At 45.4% G+C, this 18,255-nt stretch overlaps 1 protein-coding gene and 1 long non-coding RNA gene across 3 annotated transcripts in view; one reads left to right on the top strand and one right to left on the bottom strand.

The window, feature by feature from the left end:
* The window catches only part of Cnbd2 (cyclic nucleotide binding domain containing 2), a 111,289-nt gene that overhangs the window by 47,419 nt on the left and 45,615 nt on the right, over window positions 1-18,255 (bottom strand). The window contains exons 1-3 of one of the 2 annotated variants that reach the window (XM_016002651.2): window positions 7,937-8,185; window positions 4,622-4,759; window positions 925-978 (exon numbers count right to left, since the gene is read on the bottom strand). In XM_016002651.2, coding sequence (XP_015858137.1) covers window positions 925-978; window positions 4,622-4,759; window positions 7,937-7,987 — 243 coding nt within the window. In that variant the 5' untranslated portion in view covers window positions 7,988-8,185. Of the gene's footprint in view, window positions 1-924; window positions 979-4,621; window positions 4,760-7,936; window positions 8,186-18,255 lie in introns of those variants that run through there. The other variant, XM_042276619.2, reaches the window with a different exon arrangement.
* The window catches only part of LOC143273052 (uncharacterized), a 47,239-nt gene continuing 37,244 nt past the window's right edge, over window positions 8,261-18,255 (top strand). Inside the window, exon 1 of the long non-coding RNA XR_013050899.1 lies at window positions 8,261-8,398. This is a non-coding gene — a long non-coding RNA (uncharacterized LOC143273052). The remainder of the gene's footprint in view (window positions 8,399-18,255) is intronic.

Genomic DNA, 18,255 nt, shown 5'->3' with positions numbered 1-18,255 from the left:
GAGACTAGCCCAAATGGCTACTACAGACCTAGGTCAAGTCAGGTCTGAGCCACTGAGAATGTGACTGGTTCCTACAATCAGACAGGCTCCTTCACATTTAAAATTGGATATCCAATTTTTATTTAATATCCAGGATTTGAAGGTTAGAAGAGAGGAAGATATCAGGCATGGTGATGCATGCCTTCAATCCCAGCACTTGGGAGGCAGAGATAGGCAAATCTCTGTGAGTTCGAGGCCAGCCTGGTCTATAAAGTGAGTTCCAGGACAGCCAGGGCTAAACAGAGAAATTCTGTCTAAAAAAAAAAAAAAAAAAAAAGAGGGTAATAATGATTCTTGAGCCCAGAGACCACATCACACAGCCCAAAGACCCACACAGATATTAAGACCTTCTCTTGTCACAGTGGGACTGCCACTTGAAGGACTTCTAACACAGGAGGGGGACATTTATGTCAGAATCCCTCAGAGAGCTCAGGGCAAACCAGAATTCACCAACAGGCCATTCTTCCCACCACCTGGTTTTATTCTCCTCTGTCCGGGCCTATCACGTCCTCAGTTTTGCTTTCTGCTGATTTCCCATGAGTCCGAACCCAGAAACTCCCCCGGATTGGCCCTCCTCATCTAAACAGTGGTAACAGTTGGTGGGCTAGGGCCAGGAGACAGGATCGCTATGACCAGAAATGGAATGGCTACTTCAAAGTGCCACGAGTGTGGGCGGACCTGAACTAAAACCAGTTTTGTGTAGGGCTTCTTCCACCCTGAAACAGACAGAAGAGCAGACCCACCCCGACCCCCACACAGGGAAAAGTCCGCACCCCACACACCTCCAGACCCACCCCGACCCCAACACAGGGAAAAGTAAGCACCCCACACACCTCCAGACCCCCCCCCGACCCCCACACAGGGAAAAGTCAGCAGCCCACACACCTCCTCTGCAGCAAAGTCCATGGTATCAAATGTGATCCGACACTGCTTCCTTTTCTGAAAGAAAGGAGGCAGAGGACAGAGAATTAGTAAAACTGCCCTTGGAGTTCTGCTTTGGAAACCCTCTGTCTACCTGGGCCACTGCAGCCATGGGAAACCTTTTGTTATCTCTGTCCCCAAACCCTGTACTCAGCCCTATGGCAGCATCAACAAGGTATTGTGAGGGTGGAGGGAAGGACAGGGTAGAAAGGAGGAAATGGCAATTGGGAAAAACAAGAATCAGGGAGAAAAGGAAGAGGGAACAGACTGGAACAGACTGGATAGCACAGAGTGGTGGGAGGGAGATAAGGAGGGGCCAGTGAAGTCAAGCTTTGTTAAGTTTCTCTAGGAACTCAAACACGGTACTTCCTCCTTCTAACACTCCATTTAGACAATAGGACAAAACTGCTTTTATCAAGTCCCAGACTGGAAGAATTTGCCTAAGAACTGGCCACACAGAAAGTAAGTGGCCAGCCAGGCAGTGGCTTGGGAGGCAGAGGCGGCAGATCTCTGTGAGTTCGAGGTCAGCCTGGTCTACAGAGGGAGATCCAGGGCCAAGGCTACACAAAGAAACCCTGTATCGAAAAAGAAAGAGAGAAGAAAGAAAGAAAAAGAAAGAAAGAAAGGAGGGAGGGAGGGAGGGAGGGAAGAAAGGAAGGAAGGAAGGAAGGAAGGAAGGAAGGAAGGAAGGAAGGAAGGAAGGAAGAAAGGAAGAAAGAGGGAGGGAGGGAGGGAGGGAAGGAGGGAAGGGGAGGGGAGGAGGGAAGGGAAGGGGAGGGAAGGGAGGAAGGAAGGGAGGGAGGGAGGGAGGGAGGGAGGGAGGGAGGGAGGAAGGAAGGAAGGAAGGAAGGAAGGAAGGAAGGAAGAGGTCAAGCCAGAACATGACCAGGAAGAGGACAAGAGCTCTCACGGGTGAACTAGCCAACCTAGTCTCCTGCCAGATGAAGAAAGGTTGCAAAAGGGAAGAGAACACATAGGAAGAGGCAACACAGAAGAAGAAAAGTGGCCAAACCAAGGAACCCATTCTCCAGAGAACACCTCAAATGATTCCCTGGAGCCTACTTGGATCTCTTGCCTGCTGTGAAATGTTGTCCTCCAAGCATGTCAGCCATTTTCACCTCCATGAGAGCAGCTGGGACTACTCCCCAGAGACCTTTGGATGGCCTGTGGTGTCCCTCATGGTGGTGGGGGGACGGCATTAGACCCTCACCTGAGATTTCAGCTCCCTGCCTGTACTTCACACCAGCTGAAAGCATTCTGTTCCAGCTGCACATGCTCTCCAGGGTGCTAGAGATTGTGGAGGGTAACTCAAGGTGGGGGGGGCTCCACCTGTCCAGCTTTGGGGGAGTTGTCATCCGTGCTGGGGTGAATTGTCATCCGTGCTGGGGTGAAGCTTTTCAGCAATGTGGCTGTTTAGAGGTGACCTGTGCTCCTATGTATGCTTCTAGAAGCCTAAATAAACTCATTCCTCAACTCAAGTGGTGCTCCTCAGGGAAGCCCACAAAGGAAGAGAGGGAGCTCAGAAATACAGATTCCATACTCCATGGAAAACTGGCCCCTGGCTCTCCCCACCTGGCCCTGTATTCCAGCCCAGCTCTTCAGTCAATGGCCATGTGGCTCCTCTACTGCCATTGAAGGTCTCTTCTCTCCTGGAGGTCACTCTGATTGGGCACTGTGGTGAGGTCTGATGTCACACTCTCCTGACTTCATCCCTCACTCGGAGTCTTCTGTTCCCTGTCGCCCACACGTCAGCCCTACTCTTTCCTGTTGCCACCCTGAGAAGCAGAATGTCCTTCTTGAAAATGAAGTTGAGTTCCACAGGTTACAGTTTGATCCTAGCTCTCCCTTATCTCATGGCTGGTGACAGCGCTGAAGACCTATTGAGTTTGACCAGCACCGCCAGAGGATAAATCCACTGGAATGTCTTTAGGAGGAGGTGCCCTGCTTCTCCAGCCAGCCTGTAGGCTCCAGCTCCTACTATAGCTTGACTTAATAATTAGATTATTGTCTTAAAAAAAGGCAGAAGTCCACTCCTATCCCCCCACTGTCCCTCTCTCACCCTCCATCCTTCAGAAATCATTCGGGAAAATTTCTTGGAATAAGACATTAGATGCAGAAGGCAGATGTTTGGGTCTAATTACTCATGGCCCAAGAGGAAAATGGGCATGGCTGAACATTTTCTGAACATACTGAACTGGAGAAATACTGTACCTGGAGTGGGGTAGAGACACACTAAGTCCCAATGAAGACACCTTTGGGGGAATGGGACACTAAGTCCCAATGAAGACACCTTTGGGAGAATGACACAGTAAGTCCCAATGAAGACACCTTTGGGGGAATGACACACTAAGAACCAATGAAGACACCTTTTGGGGAATGGGACACTAAGTCCCAATGAAGACACCTTTGGGAGAATGGGACAAACTGTCAGAATGGTGACTGTGGTGGCTGTAATGAGAACGTCTCCCATAGACCCAAAGGTTGGAATACTTGGTCCTCGGCTGGTGGAACTGTTTGGGAAGGATTAGGAGGTGTGGCCTTGTTGGAGGAGGTGTGTCATCGGGGGTGGAATTTGAAGTTTCAAAAGGACCCCTGCGATTTCCAAAGGACCCCTGTGATTTCCAGTGCTCTGATTCCATGTCCTACTTGTGGATCAGATATGAGCTCTCAGCTACTGCTCCAGCACCATGCCTGCCTGCCTGCTGCCATGCTCCCTGCCAGGATGGCGATGAACTCTAACCCTCTGAAACTGAAAGCCCCAAACAAACTCTTCTGTAAGTTGCTTTGGTCATTGTATCTTCTCACAGCAATACACACATAAGAGAGTGGCCGACCAACCACTGCTTCTTAGACAAAAAGAGCTCATGATTTACTGTTATAAGATATTTTAAGCTGAGACCTTCTTTATCATGAAAATGGCGTCAGCATGGCAAACAGGATCCCCAAAAATGTCCCCTTCCCTTGGTACACACCTCAAAACACTCAGGACAATCCTGCTTCTGTTGTGGCCCCCTAATTCCATCAGGCTCTTGTGATTACTGTCAGAACTTTTTTTTTTTTAATGTGAATTGGTGTTTTGCTTGCGTGTATGTCTGTGTGAGGGTGGAAGATCCCCTGCAACAGGAATTACAGACAGATGTGAGCTGCTATGTGGGTGCTGGCAATTCCTCCGGAAGAGCAGTCAGTGCTCTTAACCGCTGAGCCATCTCTCCAGCCCCTGATAACAGTTGGAAAGCACACCATGCCTCCCTCACCCCTGGAGTTTCATGTCACCTGAGGGATGTGTGTGAGCTGAACACTACTGGCTTCTACTTCCACAAGGGGGAGGAGCCACAGACTTGGAAGGAAAATCTGGACAGGGGCGTCCCTTTCTCCCTACTCTCTGTTCTGCCCTAAACTCAGGGCAGTGGGTCCTGCTACTGTCCTGCATCAGCAGGCTGCCCTAGCCAGCATCGCCTACCACAAGGCCACGAAAGGCATCTAATTCAGGGTTCAGACTTGGGCGGCCCACTTGCTCAATGATGTCGTCTCTCCAGTGGCAGGCTGGGATGAAGAGAGGCAGTGGTTGGATTTTACACATCTGTTTTCCCGTCTTCTCCTACAGATGGCTTTGTGCTGTGCACATCAAATCCCAGCAGCCCGGTTTAGCTGGGCTACTTACATCCCAAAAGGAGAAGATAGGTTGCTTCCTTTGAACAGGCTCGGTGATCTGATACTCCCGGAATCCCCTGAGGCCTTGGCGGAACATCTTACATACTCGAATCATTACGATTATGTCCATGGTGAGCTGGTACAGGCCCTGTGGAAACAGTGAACCAGGTCAATGAAAGTCATCTGCCCTCGGGCTGGGCAGCTCCAAAGAGGGCAGAATTGAATGGGATGAAAGGTAGTGATGTGTTGGAACAGTGGTTATACAGTCAGAAGTTTAGCTTTGGAGGTTGGGGGGTGCTGGGGTGCTGGGGATTAAGCCTAGGGCCTTGAGCATGCTAGACATGAGCTCTACCCACTCTCTCAGGAAGTTTGAAAACCAGTTGAAATTTTGTTGGTAGCTTTAAACTAACTGACCCAGGGTAGGGGTAGACACTCAGGGCATCCTTCTCACCAGGAGCCAATTGTTAAATACAGTGCACTACTTGTTTTTATTTTTGTGGAGAAAATAAAGAATACAAGTAACTATGTGTGTGTGTGTGTGTGTGTGTGTGTGTGTGTGTGTGTGTGTGTGTGTGTGTGCTGGGGCACGGGTAAGCTATACAAAACTGTGGAATCAGAGGAATCTGAAGGGAAAATGGTCAATAGGGTCCAATACTGAGGAAAATGTCATAAGTGAAGAAAATTGTGTGGCCCTAGATGCAGAGGTATCCAAGACCTCTGGATTGGATTCTCTGGAACCTTGCAAAAGCAAGCAGGCCTGCTGACACTGATTCTCTTTTGTTCAGTTATTAGTGCACTATTTGCCTGTTTGCTGATTAAATTTTGGGCCTTGCATCTGCTAGGTAAAGACTCTACTACTGAACCATATTTCCAACTTCTGATGCCATGATTTTAGCCCAAGTTGACCTCTACTATATTGAAGGCTAAATACAGCTGCATTATCTTAAGTCATTAAATTGTAGTGATTTGGGGCCAGCATGATGCTTGGATCAGTGGGTAAGGGCAATTGATGACAAACTCAAAGACTTGAATTTGACACTCAGACCTACAGGATGAAGGAAGAGAACCGACTTACACAAAATGTCCTCTGAACTCCACATGGGCAACGTTGCATGCACACACAGGAGCATATACACACAAATAAATAAATATACACATACGTAAATAAATGTAATTTAAAAATTAAATTGTGGTGGTGTGTTACATCAACAATAGAAAGCTGGGGTTGGAGAGGTGGCTCAGAGGTTAAGAGCACTGGCTGCTCTTGCAGAAGTCCTGAGTTCAGTTCCCAGCAACCACATGGCAGCTCACAACCATCCATAATGAGACCTGGTGCCCTCTTCTGGCCTGCAGGCAAAGCACTGTATTCATAATAAACCTTGAAGAAGAAAAAAAACAATAGAAAGCTAATATCTAATCTAAGATGAGCCATCTGTCATTTCCCAGGGGATGTGAAATTGGACTGAGGACAAACAGGCCATCCATCTGCTGGGGATGTCTTTCTATATACTGTGAATGTGTTTCTCTGATTGATTGATTGATAAATAAAACACTGATTGGCCAGTAGCCAGGCAGGAAGTATAGTATAGGCAGGACAAGCAGAGAGGAGAATTCTGGGAAGTGGAAGGCTGAGTGAGGAGATGCTGCCAGCTGCTGCCATGAGAAGCAAGATGTAAAGATACCAGTAAGCCACAAGCCACGTGGCAAGGTATAGATTTAGAGAAATGGGTTAATTTAAGATGTAAGATCTAGCTAGCAAGAAACCTGAGCCATTAGGCCATATAGTTTAATTAATATAAGCCTCTGTGTGTTTACTTGGGTCCAAGTGGCTACAGGACTGGCAGGTGAGAGAGATTTGTCCTGACCACAGGCCAGGTGGGACACAGGAAAACTTCAACTACAACTACATCCATCCCTAACTGAATTCGGGAGTCAGGACAGACATCTACTAGCCAAGCAAATGTGTAGGATGGGGGGCATCCAAAATGCAGAACAATCTAAAAGCCAAGCACTCATCCAGGTCTTCCCAAAGTCAATCTCCTGAGGAAAATAAGGAATGGAGGATGTTTTAGATTCTAAAACTTAGAAGAAAAATTTAAGAGGCATTTTCTTGAGCCTTTGAGTCCATGGTAACAAACTACAAAGGGAGGGAGTTCAGTTGGTGAAGCACCTACTGCACAAGCGTGAGGATCAGTCTCCAGAGCCCACATCAAGAAGCTGGGTGTGATGGCACATGCTGGTGATACCAGCTCAGAGGAGATGTAGATAGGCATATCCTGGGTGTCTGTGGCCAGCCAGCTTGGCACACTCCAGGCCAGTGAGGGACCATGTCACACACACACACACACACACACACACACACACACACACACACAGATGGTGCTTCAGCAACAACACCTTAAATTGACCTCTGACCTCTACACATACGTATACACATATGCATCCACACTGATACACATTTTTTTTAAAGAATGGTCTCACTGTGTAGCCCCAATTGTCCTGGAACTCGCTATGTAGATCAGGCTGACCTCAAACTTACAGAGATCCACCTGCTTCTATCTCCCAAATGTAGAGATTAAAGGTCTATGACACCACACACAGGTTATACACACATACTTCAAAATTATCTATCTATCTATCTATCTATCTATCTATCTATCTATCTATCTATCTTATGTGCATGGGTGTTTTGTCTGAATGTGTGTCTGTGTACCATGTGTGTGCCTGGTGTTCACAGAAGCCAGGAGATGATGGAATTACAGGGAGAGAAATGACAGAATTATAACATAACCTCAAAAATAAAAGAAATAATTTTAAAGTGCTTCATTAGCAATATTAATGCTTACTGGGTATAATTTACTATCATCTGGCCATTATTCTTCAGCAGTAAATTCATGTAGATGCTAACATTATTGCTCTTTACAGAAGAGAAAAACAGTACAACAGACCCAGTTATGTGCCTAAGGTCCCATGACTGGTAGGTGGTGGGCATCTAAACCTGAGCAGCCTGCCTCCAGAGTCCATAGCTAACCCTCTTACCCTCCTTCGCTGCCCTGCCTCATTTCTTCTCTCTGTTCCAGAAAGAATAGGTAAGAACATGGCTTCCAAGCTCACCCAGGGGTAGAAGGCCAGAGAGCGGGAACCATAGCTCAGTCCTGAGCCTCTCTGGGGCTTCCCTTCTTTGTGCCAAGCTGTGAATCTGAGAGGTACAGGGTGCCACCACTCATCTGAGGCCTCCGCCACACCTGCTTCCTTCTTCCTCTATGCCTGCTCCTTTAAATCTTCTGCTCAGGAATTCCCTCCCAGAGCCCGTGACCGGCCTCACCTCCGCCATCTTCAGGACCTTCCAGCTAGGAGAAAACTTACATCTCTTCATGGTTCCTAAGTTGGCAAATGGTACAAATGGACCGTTTGCCTTTCACAGGGAGGACAAGAAGTCGTCCCCTATGGGTCGCTAAAGTAAAAACAAACAGCTTCCCTCAGTGGCAAAGCAGTAGCTGCTGCTCCTCACTCCACACACCCTGCCAACAGCTGCTGGAAGCCTGATTCCAAGAAAACCGTATTCTGAGAATCTACTGATGTCACAAGCGAAAATTCTGGAGGGAAGAGGAGGTAACGGTATATCAGGATCTAATATTTATTGAGCTAACATGGGTGTTATCCTTGCAGCCCCCATGAGGGACCTTAAACCCAACCCTATTCATGAAGACACTAGGGCTCAAAGTGCATAAACAACTTCCAGGGTTATGGAAGCATCTTGAAAAAGGGAAAAGTTTTGCAGCCCCAGGTAAGAACAGTCAACTTTCAGCTCAGCGATACTGAGACTGAAGAGACACTAGGGCATGGGCCCCATGGCTTTGTTCTGGAAGTCACGATGAAGCAGTACAATCAGGAAATCCTTCAACCAGCTACAAGATCAGGTGGCGAAAGGACCTTGTTAAAGTAAATGACTCTGTGGTCCTAAAAGCAGAGAAGAAAAAGACGGCAATCATAGTCCAACACTCTCCTAGGGAGCTCTACTCCCTGAGAACAACTATTACTTCAATTTGTTTTTACATTAAGATCCTCAGTGAAAAACTGGAATTGCAAGTATCACATGACACATCATCCTTTCTTTCCATCCAATAGAGAAAATGAAGAGCACTGAACTTAGAGAAGACAGCCAGAACAAAGTCCTAGACTGGAGAGCTGGAGGTGTGGCCCGGCAGAGCATCTGCCTAGCATGCATCTAAAGGAGTCCTAGTAGACCTTATTCATACACACACACACACACACACACACACACACACACACACACACTGAGTACACACAGTACACAGAGAACTAAGGAATGATAAGAATAAGGTCTGTGGACGTATACTTATATTAGTTCCCTGGTTTTGATACTGGATTATATTATGCAAGACATTACTGCTGGGGAAACTAGGTGAAGAATACGAGACCTCTCTGTACTACTTTGTGGTGGTTTGAAAGAAAATGGCCCCCATAAGCTCACAGGGAGTTGCTGTGGGATAATGCTTTTGTACACTGTAAAGATTTGTCACTCCTATTGGCTTAATAAAATGCTGATTGGCCAATAGTCAGGCAGGAAGTATAGGTAGGGTGACCAGACTAGGATAATCCTGGGAGAAGGAAAGGCAGAGACGGAGTCGCCAGCCAGACACAGAGGAAGTGAGATGAGAATGCTGGACTGAGTAAAGGAACCAAACCACGTGGCTAAACACAGACAAAAATTATGGGTTAATTTAAGCATAAGAGCTAGTTAGCTATAAGTCTGAGCAATAGACCAAAACAGTTTGTAATTAATATAAGCCTCTGGGTGTTTACTTGGGACCAAGCAGCTTCGGGACACAGGAAAACTTCCCTCTACAGGGAGTGGCAACAGCACTATTAGCAGGTGTGGCCTTGCTGGAAGAAGTGTGACTAAGTCTTCTATGGTGATATCTTATTTGTACTGAAATGTGGTTTTATTTGTATGTTAATAAATACAGTTACCCGGGGGTCAGAGCTATTAGAGCCATAGCAAAAGCTGGGCAGTGGTGGTGCACACCTTTAATCCCAGCACTTGGTAGGCAGAGCTAGGTAGATCTCTGTGTGTTCAAGGATACAGCCAGCATTGGAGACACATGCCTTTAATCTCAATACCAACCATAGAAGACCTGGAGGTCTGTACAGATAGGCAGTGATGAGGCGGTCATGTGGTTGGGTTTACAACCAATGAGAAGGCAGAACAGAAAGTCTATATAAAGACAAACACACAGGAAGTAGGTCTCTCTTTTGCTGAAGAGGCTAGCTGCAGCAGACGGGTAAGGCTCTTAGCTCAGATCTCTTGGCTTTCTTCTTTGCATTGGTTCTGTGTTTCTTATTTAATAAGACGGTTTCTTCTACATTTGGCACCCAACGTGACAAGAATCCATTAAAAACCACTTGACTTGGCTTGGCAGCATGTCTGGTTTCCCACCTGGGAGGCCAGCTCCCTAACTCAGGCCCAGGTCAGCTTGGTCTCAGGCTGGACTGACCGTAGCCCCAAGCGGTTAGCTGAAGCTGGAGCTACTTGCTTAAAGCCGGTGCTAAAAACAACTCAGGCCTGCCCTGCCGAACAGGGCCCCTGCCTGTAAAGCCAATGCATGTGGTTGGAGCTTAAGGAAGCTGGAGCCAAGCCTTGACTCGGCACAAGAGGGAACACGTGGCTGATTTAAGCTTTTAGCCAGAACTTGTGGCTACACTTTCTTGCTCTCTCTCTCACACCTCGGACACTAGGTGGCTGTTTTGAAATTCCCTCAGATTTCTACTGTTCTACACAGACATGGTAAGTCAAATAAGATATCATTTTTTTTTTTTTTTTGGTTTTTTGAGACAGGGTTTCTCTGTGTAGCTTTGCGCCTTTCCTGGAACTCACTTGGTAGCCCAGGCTGGCCTCGAACTCACAGAGATCCGCCTGGCTCTGCCTCCCAAGTGCTGGGATTAAAGGCATGCGCCACCACTGCCCGGCTGATATCAAATATTTTAAAGAAAACTATTTAAAAGAGAATTTTTTTCCACATTAAAAAAAATGGGTTTATGTGTACATTGGAAGAAAATTGGGCTTTGTTTGAAATTTTAGGCAGTCTGAAAAAAAAGAACAATTATATGAGAAGATTAATATTAATCGAATTATACAGTTTATTACTTTTCTTATCCTCATTTTACTATTTAAAAAGATAGTAAATTTAAGTGCCAGGATAACAGTTTTAGAAAAACCTGTTAAACCTGTAAAAATGAATTATAAAGAAATTCACATTCAGACAGAAGAAATTAACAGTGAAGTTGTTTCAAAATTGGATCATAAGGTTACAGAAAGAAAGCCTGTTTTCACACAATCACCCTTAATTTATCTGGTAGCCATAGAGCAGCTACCTGGTGAAGAGAATAGACAAACTACTTGGATTCCAACTGAAATGTTAGACTTACAAAGATTTAAGGAGGCAATAGCATCTTATGGCATGTATTCCCTATATGTAAAGCAAATGTTAAACACCTGGTCAACTTATAATAGGATTCTACCACAGGACTGGTGGGAGCTGGCACAGGCTGTTCTAGAACCTGGACAAAACCTCCAGTGGAAAATGTGGTTCAAGGATGAGGCGAAAAATATAGAAAAACAGTGGAGGGATAAAGGAACACAAGTCTGCCAGGATCAGCTTATTGGAGAAGGCCAATATGCTTCAGTACAAACACAATGTTTATATAATGTCCAAACCCTAATTTTATGTTGAATGGCAGCCTTGAATGCATGGGACAGAATTGAGGAACCAGAAAAAAAACTAAGTCATTTACAAAGGTTATACAGGGCCCCAAAGAATCTTTCACAGATTTCTTACAAAGATTGACTTCAGCAGTAAAGAGAATGGTTCCGAATTCAGAAGCCAGTCAGATGATAATCAAATCTTTGGCTTTTGAGAACGCAAGTGCAGCATGCAAGAGAATAATCAGGCTGTTAAAGGCAAGATCTGCACCCTTGGAAGATTGGATTAGAGACAAGTTAATGTTGAGGCTCATGACCATGACGATATGTGTGGGTAGAAGCAATTTCAAAAGGTTTGAGGAGTGTTAGATGTTTTGGATGTGGAAAGCAAGAACATTTGAAAAGGGACTGTAAACAGGTCATTCATAGAAACAATGTTTCTTCAAGGAACACTGGTAATAGAATGCCCCTTCCTTCTGGAGTATGCAGAAGGTGTGTTAAGGGAAAACACTGGACCAACAAATGTAGATCAACAAGGAACAAGCAAGGTAATCCTTTGCCTAGGTCTTTGGGAAACTCCCAGAGGGCCTCATGCAGGCCCCCATAGCAAATCCAGTTCAAACCTTTCCTGCAATCATAGAGTAAACCCCTGCTCAGAGCAATTAAATAACCAAATGCCTATTGGAATAAATCATGCTGGTTGGGATGATGAAACAGAGAGAATAGAAAGTTCAGGAGAAAATATAAAGAAATTTTTTGGCAAACTTCTATTAATGAACAAAGACCAAAATTAACAATAAAAATAAATGGTGTTTTGTTGTCTGGTCTGGTAGACACAGGTGCGGATGTTACCATAATTGCACCAGAATTTTGGCATCCAACTTGGCCTCTTCAGAAGGCAAATGTTCAACTGTTAGGAATTGGGACATTATCTCAGGTGAAACAGAGTGCAAGATGGCTCAAATGTATAGGTCCAGAAGGACAGAGAGGAAAATTAAAACCATATGAGGCTAACAGAACTATGAACCTGTGGAGTCGAGACTTGTTGCAACAATGGAATACTCAGATTAACATCCCTCCAATCTCAGAAACAAATCATAAACTAGCACATGTTTCTGAGAGATATATTAAAAGATATTATTCTAATGAGTGGTCACCAGCCATTCATGTGATAAAAGAACAGGGCACAACAACTGATGATCTTCCAAAGACACCAACAGCTCTACCTTTACAATGGTTAACAGACAAGCCTGTATGGGTTCAGCAATGGCCTTTAACAACAGAGAAACTCCAGGCTTTAGAAGAGCTTGTAGAAGGAACAGTTAAATGCTCAGCATACTGAAGAATCAACCAGCCCTTGGAATTCTCCTGTATTTGTTATTAAAAAGAAATCTGGAGATTAAAAATCCACACAGGGACATTCAGGCCCAGCGGCAGCCGGCAGAGACATTCAGGCCCAGCGGCGGTCCACAGAGGTAGACAGGCCCGGCGGCGGAGACAAGCAGACGCAGGTAGGCCTGCGGCGGCGGCCCACGGAGGTAGACGGGCCCAGCAGCAGCCCGCTGAGGTAGACGGGCCCAGCGGCGGCAGCCGACAGGGACATTCAGGCCCGGCGGCAGCCGGCAGAGACATTCAGGCCCAGCGGTGGAGACAAGCAGACGCAGGTAGGCCTGTGGCGGCGCCCCGTGGAGGTAGACGGGCCCAGCGGCAGCCCGCTGAGGTAGACGTGCCCGGCGGCAGCGGCCGACAGGGACATTCAGGCCCGGAGGCAGCCAGCAGAGACATTCAGGCCCGGTGGCGGCCCCCAGAGGCAGACAGACCCAGCGGCAGCTGACAGGGACATACAGGCCCGGCGGCGGTCCACAGAGGTAAACAGGCCCAGGGACGGAGACAAGCAGACACAGCTTGGAACAGGGACGCCCCTAACCCCAACATCTGGGGAAGAAGCTATCTCCGTGGGTCAGAACCAGAACGAATCTGAACACTCCGTCTGAGGACAACCCAGGGCCCAGCTGCTGATCCTGTGAAACCCAACAACTTGGAGGTGTTGGTGAGACTACCCCGCTCAGCTGAAACCCATCTGGGAGAGGATTCAGATGCCTACAGTTTAAAGTCTGAAGAAACAAGATCAGCTGAAGAGTTGACAAATGAATAAAAAGTGACCTGAGAACACAGAAGAAGGCGCTACCCAGACACCAAACCAGATCACCAGAATCATAAGTATATAATTCACTGATCGAAATCAGCTGCCCCTGAAGAAATAGCCCAATAGCACCAATTTAACCAAGAACCACTACTAAACCAAGACTAAAAATTAGAACAAGAGAGGCACTCTCAGACACAGACACCACCTGCACCTCACAGAGGAAGAGATGAGTAGACGCCAGTGCAAAAATACAGGCAACAACATAAAGACCTATATGGCAACATCAGAACCTAGTGATTCTACACCTGCAAGACCTAAACATACCATGACAGAAGAAACAGAAGAAATCAACCCTAAAAATGACATTAAGAAGATGATAGAGGCCCTTAAAGAAGAAATAAAACATTCCCTCAATGAGGAAATAAAAACTTTCCTTAAAGAGGAATTGAAAAACTACCTTAAAGAGGAAATAAAAACTTTCCTTAAAGAGGAAATAAAAAACTCCCTTAAAGAGGAAATAAAAACTTCCCTTAAAGAGGAAATGAAAAACTCCATTAAAGAGGAAATAAAAAACTCCCTTAAAGAAATGGAAGAAGATTCAGTCCCAGCGGCGGCCCACAGAGGTAGACAGGCCCGGCGGCAGAGACAAGCAGACGCAGGTAGGCCTGCGGCGGGGGCCGGTGGAGGTAGACGGGCCCAGCGGCGGCAGCCGACAGGGATATTCAGACCCAGCGGCAGCCGGCAGAGACATTCAGGCCCAGCGGCGGCCCACAGAAGTAGACGGGCCCAGCGGCGGCCCGCTGGGGTAAACGGGCCCGGCGGCAGCAGCCGACAGGGACATTCAGGCCCGGCAGCAGCCGGCAGAGACATTCAGGCCCAGCGGCGGCCCACAGAGGTAGACAGGCCCGGCGGCAGAGACAAGCAGACGCAGGTAGGCCTGCGGCGGCGGCCCGCGGAGGTAGACGGGCCCAGCAGCAGCCCGCTGAGGTAGACGGGCCCAGCGGCAGCAGCCGACAGAGATATTCAGGCCCGGCGGCAGCCGGCAGAGACATTCAGGCCCAGCGGTGGTCCACAGAGGTAGACAGGCCCAGCGGCGAAGACAAGCAGACGCAGGTAGGCCTGTGGCGGCGGCCTGTGGAGGAAGACGGGCCCAGCGGCAGCCCGCTGAGGTAGACGTGCAGCGGCCGACAGGGACATTCAGGCCCGGTGGCGGCCCCCAGAGGCAGACAGACCCAGCGGCAGCTGACAGGGACATACAGGCCCGGCGGCGGACCGCAGAGGTAAACAGGCCCAGGGACGGAGACAAGCAGACACAGCTTGGAACAGGGACGCCCCTAACCCCAACATCTGGGGAAGAAGCTATCTCCGTGGGTCAGAACCAGAACGAATCTGAACACTCCATCTGAGGACAACCCAGGGCCCAGCTGCTGATCCTGTGAAACCCAACAACTTGGAGGTGTTGGTGAGACTACCCTGCTCAGCTGAAACCCATCTGGGAGAGGATTCAGATGCCCACAGTTTAAAGTCTGAAGAAACAAGATCAGCTGAGGAGTTGACAAATGAATAAAAAGTGACCTGAGAACACAGAAGACGGCGCTACCCAGACACCAAACCAGATCACCAGAATCATAAGTATATAATTCACCGATCGAAATCAGCTGCCCCTGAAGAAATAGCCCAAAAGCACCAATTTAACCAAGAACCCCTACTAAACCAAGACTAAAAATTAGAACAAGAGAGGCACTCTCAGACACAGACACCACCTGCACCTCACAGAGGAAGAGATGAGTAGGCGCCAGTGCAAAAATACAGGCAACAACATAAAGACCTATATGGCAACATCAGAACCTAGTGATTCTACACCTGCAAGACCTAAACATACCATGACAGAGGAAACAGAAGAAATCAACCCTAAAAATGACATTAAGAAGATGATAGAGGCCCTTAAAGAAGAAATAAAACATTCCCTCAATGAGGAAATAAAAACTTTCCTTAAAGAGGAATTGAAAAACTACCTTAAAGAGGAAATAAAAACTTTCCTTAAAGAGGAAATAAAAAACTCCCTTAAAGAGGAAATAAAAACTTCCCTTAAAGAGGAAATGAAAAACTCCATTAAAGAGGAAATAAAAAACTCCCTTAAAGAAATGGAAGAAAAAACAAACAAAAAATGGGAAGAAATCAAAGAAAGCCAAGAAAAAGCAATTAAACAGATGAAAGAAACATTCCAAGATCTGAAAAATGAATTTGAGACAATAAAGAAAACACATGCTGAGGGAATGCTGGAAATAGAAATCCTGACAAAACGAACAGGAACTACAGAAACAAGCATAACCAACCGATTGCAAGAGATGGAACAGAGAATCTCTGACACTGAAGACACGATAGAGAAAATAGATTCGTCAGTCAAAGAAAACAATAAAGACAAAAAAGTCCTAACACAAAACGTCCAGGAAATTTGGGACACCATGAAAAGACCAAACCTAAGAATAATAGGGATAGAAGAAGGAGAAGAATACCAACTCAAAGGCACAGAAAATATATTCAACAAAATCATAGAAGAAAACTTTCCTAACCTAAAGAAAGAAATACCTATGAAGATACAAGAAGCTTACAGAACACCGAATAGGCTGGATCCAAAAAAAAAGTCCCCTCGCCACATAATAATCAAAACACTAAACACACAGAATAAAGAAAAAATATTAAGAGCTGCAAAGGAAAAGGACCAAGTAACATATAAAGGCAAACCCATCAGAATAACACCAGACTACTCAATAGAGACTATGAAAGATAGAAGATCATGGACAAACCTCATGCAGACACTAAGAGACCATGGATGCCAACCCAGACTATTATACCCAGCAAAACTCTTAATCACCATAGGCGGAGTAAACAAAATATTCCAGGATAAAACCAGATTTAATCAATACCTGTCCACAAACCCAGCCCTACAGAAAGCACTAGAAGGGAAAATTCAACCCAAAGAAGCTAAACACATCCATGAAAAATCAAGCAATAGATAATCCTACACCAACATACACCACAGAAGGACAACACAACACAACCAAAAAAATAACAGGAATTAACAATCACTGGTCATTAATATCCATCAATATCAATGGTCTCAACTCACCTATAAAAAGACACAGGCTAACAGAATGGATCAGAAAACAGGACCCATCCATATGCTGCATACAAGAAACACACCTTAACTCCAAAGACAGACACTACCTCCGAGTAAAGGGCTGGGAAAAGGTTTTCCAAGCAAATGGACCTAAGAAACAAGCTGGTGTAGCTATCCTAATATCTAATAAAATAGACTTCAAACTAAAATCAATCAAAAGAGACCAGGATGGACATTACATATTCATCACAGGAAAAATCCACCAAGATGAAGTCTCGATTCTAAACATTTATGCTCCAAATACAAAAGCACCCACATTCATAAAAGAAACACTACTAAAGTTTAAAACGCACATCAAACCCCACACATTAGTAGTGGGAGATATTAACACACCACTCTCACCAAAAGATAGATCTACCAGACTGAAACTTAACAAAGAAATAAAGGACCTAACAGATGTTATGACTCAAATGGACCTAATAGATATCTACAGAATATTCCATCCTAACACAAAAGAATATACCTTCTTCTCAGCACCCCATGGAACCTTCTCAAAAATTGACCACATGCTTGGACACAAAACAAATCTCAACAGATACAAAAAAATTGGAATAACCTCCTGTATTTTATCAGACCACCAAGCCTTAAAGTTAGAACTCAATAACAACAAAAATTATAGAAAACCCACAAACTCATGGAAACTGAATAATACCCACCTGAAACATCAATGGGTCAAGGAAGAAATAAAGACAGAAATTAAAGAGTTCCTAGAATTCAATGAAAATGAAAGTACAACATACCCAAACTTATGGGACACTATGAAAGCAGTGCTAAGAGGAAAATTCATAGCTCTAAATGCACACATAAAGAAGATGGAGCAATCCCATACCAATGAATTAACAGCACAACTGAAAGCTCTAGAACAAAAAGAAACAAACTCACCCAGGAGAAATAGACGCCAGGAAATAATCAAATTGAGGGCTGAAATCAACGAAATAGAAAACAAGAGAACAATACAAAAAATCAATGAAACAAAGAGTTGGTTCTTTGAAAAAATCAACAAGATAGACAAACCACTAGCCAAATTAACCAAAAGGCAAAGAGAGAACACCCAAATTCACAAAATCAGAAATGAAAAGGGAGACATAACAACAGACAATGAGGAAATCCAGAGAATCATCAGATCATACTTCAAAAACCTGTACTCCACGAAAATGGAAAACCAGGAAGAAATGGACAATTTTCTGGATAAATACCAAATACCAAAATTAAATCAAGACCAGATAAACCATTTAAATAGACCAATAACCCCTAAAGAAATAGAAACAGTCATCAAAAGTCTCCCAACTTAAAAAAGCCCAGGACCAGATGGTTTCAGTGCAGAATTCTACCTGACTTTCAAAGAAGAACTAATACCAATCCTCTTCAAAGTGTTCCACACAATAGAAACAGAAGGAACACTACCAAACTCTTTTTATGAGGCTACAATTACCCTGATACCCAAACCACACAAAGATGCAACAAAGAAAGAGAACTACAGACCAATCTCCCTCATGAACATTGATGCAAAAATACTCAACAAAATATTGGCAAACCGAATCCAAGAATACATCAAAACAATCATCCATCACGACCAAGTAGGATTCATCCCAG

The sequence above is a fragment of the Peromyscus maniculatus genome, chromosome 4 (genome assembly GCF_049852395.1).
Source record: "Peromyscus maniculatus bairdii isolate BWxNUB_F1_BW_parent chromosome 4, HU_Pman_BW_mat_3.1, whole genome shotgun sequence".
NCBI classification, from domain to species: domain Eukaryota; kingdom Metazoa; phylum Chordata; class Mammalia; order Rodentia; family Cricetidae; genus Peromyscus; species Peromyscus maniculatus.
Note: the sequence above shows the minus strand (reverse complement) of the source record. Positions and strands in the feature narration are given on the sequence as shown.